The 9,731-nt window shown below is 35.3% G+C and overlaps 2 protein-coding genes across 3 annotated transcripts in view; both read right to left on the reverse strand.

Annotated features, from left to right (window-relative positions):
* Positions 1-8,738, reverse strand: part of LOC111407670 (sister chromatid cohesion 1 protein 4-like) — an 18,268-nt gene extending 9,530 nt beyond the window's left edge. The window contains exons 1-4 of one of the 2 annotated variants that reach the window (XM_023037296.1): positions 8,654-8,738; positions 7,968-8,052; positions 6,773-7,718; positions 5,958-6,401 (exon numbers count right to left, since the gene is read on the reverse strand). In XM_023037296.1, the coding sequence (XP_022893064.1) occupies positions 5,958-6,401; positions 6,773-7,718; positions 7,968-8,052; positions 8,654-8,691 (1,513 nt within the window). In that variant the 5' untranslated portion in view covers positions 8,692-8,738. Of the gene's footprint in view, positions 1-5,957; positions 6,402-6,772; positions 7,761-7,967; positions 8,053-8,653 lie in introns of both variants that reach the window. The other variant, XM_023037295.1, reaches the window with a different exon arrangement.
* LOC111407671 (sister chromatid cohesion 1 protein 4-like) lies at positions 1,396-5,582 on the reverse strand. The gene is made up of 4 exons (XM_023037297.1): positions 4,784-5,582; positions 2,305-2,566; positions 1,747-1,844; positions 1,396-1,520 (listed from the first exon to the last, which is right to left on the reverse strand). The coding sequence occupies exons 1-4, from the start codon at positions 4,905-4,907 to the stop codon at positions 1,411-1,413; spliced, it is 594 nt and encodes a 197-aa protein (XP_022893065.1). The 5' UTR covers positions 4,908-5,582; the 3' UTR covers positions 1,396-1,410.
* Positions 8,739-9,731: the final 993 nt, after the last annotated feature.

Here is a 9,731-nt window from a genome sequence, read left to right on the forward strand (position 1 = left end):
TCAATATAAACTCATTTTTTCCAAAACTTCAACAACACATTCTTCCAATAAAATAATTTTATACGTAAATCCAAAAAAAAAAAATCACTATTACAAAATCTATTTCCTAAAAAATGGGGCTCAAACAGAGCTTTAATTAGTTAACTCTTACTCTACGATAACAAAAGATCACATGTCAGAATTTGTGGAGAGTATTTTGTGATCTTCCATATAAAGTTCCCATCCGTTATGGTATTCACATCACTACTCTATAACCTACATGCACTGATAAGTACCTATACATTGTCATGATATGATGACCCCCTAAACTCTATGGAACGAAAACCTTTTCTTCTTATAACTACAAAAGTTAAAAGGATATAAACGTCACTTCAGAATTCATATTTGGATAATTCAAAATGAAAATGGAGGACAACAGTTTAGATGAAAAGAAAGTATGCATTAAGCTCAATCTAATTAGGACAAAGCATTTTAGGGGCTGTTTGAGCCCCATTATTTGTAGGTTATAATGAGATGAATAGTACTTTTTTTAAAAATGAGTGGTTGAAAAGTTTTTGATTTACGTGTAATATTATTTTATTAAAGACTGTGTGGTTAAAAGTAGGAGAGAGAAAATTTTAATTTAATGTGATGAGAAATAATGGGGCTCAAACGGGGGCTAAGAGTGTGTGTTTTCAGCAGTCATTTTTATAACTAAATCCCCACTCAAATATTTTGCTGATTTCAACATTAACATTTGAAATGATTCTAGAAATTTTCGTTCAAGCAAATTGAGCTATTTTAACTACAGAAAATAGTTTCAGAAAGTCTCTGTTTCCACCAGTAAAACAAGAAATGTGGGTCTAACTACTCTCCTTGTATGTTGTAATCTGGTATCAGATTTCATACTTAAAAGGAATAATTTAATAAAATATTTAAAATCTGGTACGGCCAGGGGGATGAGCATAACGTCCAATACATTTCAATTATAAATTTGTATCAAAATTTATAGATAGCTCAAGCTGGTTCTTTGCTCCACATTGACTTCATGGAGGGCATCATAATATAGTTCATTTACAAGTAGAATACATATTAGAACGAGAAAACTACGTGCCGGGTCGAAGACACCTCTCGGCTTCTGAAGGAAAGGATATACGTATCAGGTTTACTTTCGAGTTTTATGCCAGACGAATGGCAACCAGAGCATTAGTGCTATTGCATTTTATTTTTATCAGGGAGAATTGAACCAAAAAAAATATCCCCATATAATATTAAATATCATTACAAATGAAAATGATAGTAATAATTTTAATTTTCAGCATCCTAGTAATTCAAACTTTCACGTGTTACACAAATAATCAAATATATCTGAGTTATAACAAGATCTAATTACTTGTTCCAACATATATGGGAGCATGATAAAATCAAGCATTATAACAGTGTTAAATATAAAGCAATACAAAAAAATACAACAGCATCAATAGTGTGAATATATACCTCATCAAGGTCCAATCCAGAAGCATCACCATCCCCAAACCTCTCTGCAAACAATTAGAGCAACAATTAGGAAAACTAATGTAGACGAGGCAAGTATAAGCATTACTTTAATGATTAAAAGTCTATATCTTCATATCTGGGTTGATGCAACTCTTGTTCTTTATTCTTCTTGTAGGGTTGGGGAAGCGGGGGATTCAGCGGAGGGGTGGAGTTGGTTTGAAAAATACATATATTAGGAGCTCATGCAAAACAAGAACAAAGAATACCAACCATCCAGTCCAAACTTTGACGTGGAGTAACCGATACCATCCACAGTATCCTGAAGGGTAATTTGCTCCCTTGAACTAATATGATGGTCAACGTAGTTACTGCATAATTTGCAATCAGTGTGCAATTGTTAGACAGGATAGAATAAAATACCCTGTGCTCAACAAATGAAATATTACATAATGTCTTCCAAGCGTCCTAGTAAAAACACAGGAGTCATGACTGTCATGCAAGCCAATTCAAATATAAGCACTTAAATGTCTCCTACTCATGGCAAGAAAGTCAAGTTCTTTTTGTTTCTGCTACTCATGGTAAATAAACCATTAAACTCTAAGCTTTATCAAGTCAACAAGCTGGCCTTTGTGCATGTCTGACTGTGTACAAGTTGGGCAATTACTAGACCAAAAATCCAATCAGTGCAGTGCTAAGAAATCTTTAAGGCCATGAAGATTTAGCAGCTACACAAATTTGTGAAGCAATAAGAAAGGAGGATAAACTCATAAACTGTCTATAGATAGCTTAGGTTTCACAGGAATCATGAATTAGATATTTCAAACGAACCCCTGGAAAATGTCATTATCGGGCAGCTCAAAATCATCAAGATCAAATGTCTCTGGCAAGGTGATGGAGTGATATGGTGCCTTTGATTCTTCTGGAGGTAAATCCACAGCAGCAGAGCGAAAAGCTTGCTTAACCTTCAGTAAAGCCTCACTGCAATCATCAAAGAGGTAGCTCACCTTTCGAGAATATATCCTCACTACTCCAAGCAGAAGATGGCTAGACAACCGAAGTGCAATTGGAGCATCGGGGAAAAGAATTGAATCTGCAAAAGATAAGCAAGTTATACTGGATGAAAGAACAACACCTTTTATCAAAAAATAATAAAATGCCAAAAATCGAAGAAATTAAACGAAAGCAGTCACAACAGAATTAACCGAATGAAAAAATGTGTGATCATAACAACAATTAAATTTGAACCATGGAGAAAGTGAGAGAACCACAAAAAATTCAGTGCCACATCACAGAGTGGAGCATGGTGTTTAGTCATAACGGTAGAGACTGTAAGTGATTCAAATTACTTAAGCATAGGCTTTTCTTCTCTCTTTAGCTCTGCTACACAAATACTATAGCACAGCTTAGTTATTATTGTACATCTTTAGAGAACAAATTATTGAAAAATGATTCATTTTCCCCCCTTTAATCAGTCATAGTCAATCTTTCTCAGCTTCCTTTAGTCACCTTGTCCTACATCAATTGCAATGGACACAAGGATGTGATTCTTCTAGTTCTTTTAATCAACATTGCAATTCATTTCAATTTATCAAGCATCTTGAAACCGTTCTATCGAGAGAAAAGTTTCACTATACTCATTGCTCAGGTTGACCATTTCAAAAAATCTATGGAATGTAATATCCGTGAATGTCAAATTCATCAACGTTGCAATGCTAACATCTTAAAAATGGGTGATAATTGCTTGAGTTATACAAGAATACCCACCTAGTCCATGCTACAAATGCATGCACTACTGTGTATAGATATGCACTATATTATTAATATTAAGATTATTAGATTCAAAGAATTTCCTTGAAAAAATCACATATTTTAATTTTGTATAGATATTAAAGGATTTTGGTTGAGATTCAATTACATAGTTAAACAACACTCAAGACTCAAGTGTATTTTTTGATTAAAAATATTTGGCCCCTGTTTGGTAGGTATTAAAATCAAAATGTTAATCTAAGTCAAAGCCAACAATTAACTTTAACCGCATATTTCATGGGACCACAACTTTTCAACCATACATTTCATGAATTTATCAAAATCTACTAAAAATCTGAACCAAACAAGGGCATAATTTCAGACCGGAAGTTAAAAACGAAGTATGGTATCCTAGACGTCGCAAAGATATAATTCTTCATTTACAAGTTTGTATAAGGGGTTGCGTCCCAGTAAAGCTTGTGCATCAACTTATAAACAAAGTTGTATGCAGCAATCATTTTCTTGCGATTTTCTTTTTCCTAATAATTAAAAAAATGAAAGAGTTGAACATTCTAGAAGAACGACAGAAATTCCCGATGTGGAGACATTTTTTTTTCCAACTATTTGGCATTTACAAACATAGACAAAAAGTATTATGAAACAAACGACAATCGCTAAGGTCTACAAAAATTAGCTAAAATCTGGTTTACACTTCACCTGAAGAATCCTGATATCATTACTTATTCAAATGACTCAGCCCTATCATTGCAAACACTCCACCACAAATAACAAATAACAAAAAACAATTACAATATCAAAGGGAATCTAATTTCATTCCTTGGTAGTTGGTTCAATTCCAAGCAGAAAAGAAGTAAATTGTGGTGTTCAAAAGTTGAATTTGTGAATCTTCCAAAAGTTGAATTTGTGAATCTTCCAACGCCTGAAGTAATGGCACTGCCTTTAACTCATTCAAACCGAAACTTAAGCAAGCTATCAATTGTGCTCAAAATAAGCCTCATACCAAATGACAACACTGTGGCTTTATAATGCGTATAAACAACCAGGAATTAATGTTTCTTGATATTTTAAAAAGTATATGAATGAATAAAGATTCATCAGACCATGGCAAGTAAAAACTACCGTGCAAGAATAGTCAAGCAGAGAGATATTGACTTAGCACAGTGTAATCTACCAAAATTTATAAGAGGTTTGGTTTTCATGGTCATTGTCACCTTGAATTTGGAACAAAAATTTCTATCTAAACTTCAATACAATTGCTCATTTAGAAACTGAATCAGAACACCAAATATAGCTCTATCATGATACTTGAGGGAACAGAAGATAAGCACGTGATTCGCTTTTCATTCACATTACTCATGAGCTGCATATGTTTTTCTTCTCCAGTTCATTTTACCACAACCAGATTAAATATTTAATGACCATTTATTTATATACACAAAAGTGCACCAACTATTAGGTTGTATCACTTCAAGAAAAACAAACTGAAAGTAAATAATTACATTATCAAAGATAAAAAAGAACCATCAAAACTAAAATTTACCTACGGAGACTCCAATATCTGTATCAGCAACCTGATTCTTACGCAGCTTCCGCTCCAAATGGGCGGCTATCCATATGGTACCCAGAGGCCCCTTTTTTGCCAATATAAACTGCGAATAAAACATCTTGCTCTCTCCCCAAACAATCTTTATCCTATAACTATAGCCAAACCCTTCTTCTTCTCCTAATTTATTCCAACATACATTTAAAAAAAGAAAAAACCAATAAATAAATAACTTTAAAAACCCAGCTGGTTCACTTCAATCAGGACCTAAGTGCAAAATCAAGTCCAATTGACATTCAAACCCCATGCTCACACCAGATCCCAAAAATCAAAAACCCTGAATTTCACACAAACGCTCACCCACCACCGGTGAATCCACCAATTAACCTCCAAAACTTCAAATACGAAATTTCACCAACTTCAACACTCAAAAAGACGCAGAAATTGAGTAGCAGAAACTTAAGTTGCAACTAAGATCGAAGTTCAAAACAGACCCCGACAGTTCATCCTTACACAGAAAAATTCACACACTAACGATCTGCACCGAAAAACGTAGAGAGAGGAAATGAAAGTGAAAAAAGGGAATCTTGAATTTTGTACAAGATGATGAATTTTGAGTTCCTTTTGAGTATCTGATATTTTGTACTTGCTAGTTTCTTCTGCAAAGCGCAACTTGTTTCCAGTTTTTCAGATTTTCGATTTCGAAATGGGAAAAATCAACTGTAACTCCGTGTATACGTGTATTCTCATCTCAAGCCTGCTGATCGAAGGTCGACGGTGAAGATCTGAAGAAAAGATTTCAAGGGGTCCTTCACTGTACTTNGAAAAAAAAAAAAAATTTCTTCTCGTTTTATCTTAAATTTCTCACAAATGTTAATAATTAAATTTATCTGTGGGTAGGCTATGTCTTTCACGTGTTACCATACAAAATTATAAAAATATAGGACACATGACATGTGTCAGACACTTCCGGGGCATTCTGGGACCATGTCACCTCCATGTCGGAAGTTTTAAAAATTACATAAAACATATGAAAAGCCAAATGTAGCACTGGGAACATGCTACAGTTCGTCTCTGGCAAGTCAATGTCTCATCGTGGCAAAGAGCGTCCACATTTCACAGGTCAACAAGAAGAAAGTTTTAGGTTCAACAAGAAGAAAGTTTGACATACCTAAAATAGAAGACAACAAATCATCGTCATCAGGAACAAATTCCACAGTTCTTTTGGAACGGACCGTCCTTGAAGATTCAACTGAATTCAGACCGTGCTCTGTCAATGTGCTTTCAGTCAAACTACGTTTTTTGCCAGAGTATGTTTTGCTCCCAGAATCATCTTTATTGAGCCCTTCTAAGTCCCATGGATTATCCTCTGCTAGCATGTCTGAGCGTATAGCAGCGTGCCCTGCTACTGACAGTAGTTTCTCAGGAGCTGGTATATCAGATTCCACAGAATTATTTAAATTATCCACTGGTGGCCTATCCTCTGAATGTATATTATCAACTTGACCGTGAAGTTTGCTGAACGCTGCATGAGCATCTTCACATGGAGCAAGTTCTTCTACGTGGTTTTCCTTCGAAATTTGTTCTGAATAATCAGTTACATGGCAAGCTCCACCTGATAAAACAGAAAACTTTTCAATACCCAAGGACCAGTGCATAGATCAAAATACCATCTAACTCCTACTGAACTTACTAAGATGTTCTGAACCCCTTCCTCATTTAAATATAATAAGAGTTAGATGATAGAATAAGGAATTAAAGACAAACACAGAAGATAAAGATTCTAACTTTAAAAGACAGAGGGTAAAGATGGAAAAAGTAACAATTTTTTTAACGTTCAGAGCTTTTTCAAATTATCCTCACAACGTAGGACTTAATGCTCAAAAAGGATTTGATAAGACTAAAAGCCCATAAGAAATTAGTAAGAACTTTTTAGAATTTTTGAAATCACATAATGTTAGCAAGTAATGAGCTTGATAAACAAACCTAGCGTAACAATATCCTCTCGTCCAGAAATTTCTAATGAACCCAAGGCAGAAGCATCAGATTGTAAGTCAGGATTCATCGACATGTCAAATCCAGAATTTGGTATGTGAGGTTGGTCTGGGTTGGAACTACATGGCCTGAGAAACTGAATTCCAGTAGATGTCAAGTTTTTATGAACATCAGGATTCAATAGGTTTGAATGTTCTGGTTCCTGATAAGCCTGAGTCCCAGGATTCACAGAGTAAGAACCTTGGCTTTTGGCACCTATTTCTGATGCATCAGGACATGATTTATCCAGATCACCAACATTTCCAGCACTAACAGGACCTTCTACCCCAACTGCAGCTTGGTCTGTCAATGTTACAACTTCGTTGACTTGCTGGTAAGTAGTCAAACCAGAAGTATTTTTAGCACTGTCCTCCAAGCCAATATCACTGGGACCTTGGGGATCACCACTGGGCTCCGTAGCAGAGGGAAAGTTGCTCTTATCGTTGTTGATAATTTCATTCAGCAAATCTTCTCTGGCAGGAACAACAGATGCCTCAGTGATCTTATCAACCAATTCTGATGCTTGGTTTACAGCTTCAACTTGATTAGATAAATCAGAAGATGGTGTGGACACTGATGAAGGTTTGTCCAAATTCACATGCTCCAAAGTAGCTTCAGTAAAAGGAGCTTCTCTTTGTGGCTTTATTAAATCAATTTCCAGGCTACCCGAATGATACCCATTCTCATCAGGCACCATCCAACGATTAGCATTAGAATTTACATCATCTCGCGACAACCAATCTGCCTCTTGTTTACCCTCAGAAGTAACACTTTTAGTATTTTCTTTCACAGCAGATTCCATTAAATGATCTTCCCCCTCCAGATGGTCATCGCATGCTGAAGCCTCTTGGACATTGGACAAATTAGGCTCTTCCACCAATCCAGGAGTGCAAGGTGCCTGAGCATAGTCCATGACATCAGCATCGTTAACAACATCAACCTGCACGTGATAATATTATCTTCACTTGATAGAAATCTGAGTTTCCTGGTGGACATATCCACTTGTGGTACTATGAATCGAACTAACAAAACATGCAATGTATCTTTATACCTTTTAGGGACATATAAATAATGATGTAAATCAAAATCGAGTGAAATGGAGACTAAAGGCTGAAAACAAAATTTTATTAGAGCTTCAAGTAGCTACCATGGTTTCTGAATTTGTCCTCTCTTGAGGATGCTCAGCTAGCTTGAGAGGAGTCATCGGTTGGACAGATGCCTGAGGATCACCACTGGAGTCAGAGAAAAGATAGTGTAAGAGACCAATGCAGTTCCGATATTTTTATGGACTGATCAACAGCATCAACCACCAAGAGAATATGAGACCCAGAAACTTCAAGAAGACAGAATAATATAGATAATGACACTGTCCAATAAAACCTCCACAATATAATACGCAAGACAGTAAAATACTCTTCCATTGAAAAAGAAAACATCTACGTCCATGGAACTGTAACTAAAAGATGCAAGCATTTACTAACAAAGTATACTTGGTAGATAACACAGATCAGATACACGTAATGTGAGGCAATTATAGATGTGAGCACAATAAACAAAAAAGAATATATCACAAATTAGTTGATTTATCATCCCTCTTATTTCAGCTTAAATGAGAGTATGTTCGACGGTCTGAGGCAGACAATTCAATAGCGTGATGAAGGATTCAATGGGAAATTAATAATGGCCCACATTACAACTGTCAGGCATCAAGTGACAAGAAATAGAATGGCAGCTCAATTCAGATGCTGCAGCAATACAATTTAAATACAAAAATAAGTAGGGGTAGAAAATAAATCATTTGGCAATGCCATGAGAAGTTTATGTAAAGCCAACCTCTCCTCAGCCAGTCCTGCAGTGCCATTTTTGTCCATAAATAATTCCTGTACACAATTGATCAATGAAAAGGCAATCAAGTAAGAACAGATGCTTACATTAACTCTGAACGCATGCAGCAAACTAGGTAAAAGTATCAAAACTACTATAGGAGACTTATGTCCCAACATCCATGAAAACGGCGGTACATGCAATATCGTGTTAAACACAACAACACAGACAAATGTTAGCCCATCAAATACACATAATACAAACCTAATTTAGCCACTATTTGAGCCTATGATGTTTGGACTCGGGTACAGGAATCGGGTACAAGTACATATCTTAGTGTCGGATCTTCTATTTTCTAAATATAGAACACTGGAACATGGCTGAAAATAGTCCAAATTTCAGATACGGGTACTTGGATACGTCTTTCGAGCTTCATTTTTTTATAACCCAAGATGTCATTTTGAATAGATCAAAATCAATTGTTCATAAAGAAAGAAATAAGTATTGAATAAGGGATTATGACGAATAAAATAGAATTTGAAGTCTAGTTTTCAATTATGGGAAGTTAATTACTAAATGTTATATAAAATAGAAAATGCAGGACTTAATTGCAATTTATACTTAGTGGAGTACTAAGTAGCACTAGATGAAACTCATTTTCATTTTATACAAACAAAACCCTAAACTACCGATACAAAGAGGGAAAGAAGGAAAAAAAATAAAAATAAAAAAGGGGAAGGAAAAAGAGAAAGAAGAAGAAGGGGAAATCTAGCGTCGTCGTCTTTCTCCATGTCGGAGGCGGTGCTAGGTTAATAGAGAGCAAAAATGAGAAAGAAAAGGAAAAGAAAAAAGAAGAAAGACAAAAAAGAAGTAGCAAAAACAGTAAATTATCCAATTGAAACTTAGAATATCCAACACATATTTCATACCTATACTCATGTCATGTCTGACATGGATACTCCGACTATTTCAAAGAGTCCGAGCATAAGAGGTTTGAACCCCATTCAATATAAACTCATTTTTTCCAAAACTTCAACAACACATTCTTCCAATAAAATAATTTTATACGTAAATCCAAAAAAAAAAA

Source organism: Olea europaea, chromosome 13 (genome assembly GCF_002742605.1).
Source record: "Olea europaea var. sylvestris chromosome 13, O_europaea_v1, whole genome shotgun sequence".
Classification (NCBI taxonomy): domain Eukaryota; kingdom Viridiplantae; phylum Streptophyta; class Magnoliopsida; order Lamiales; family Oleaceae; genus Olea; species Olea europaea.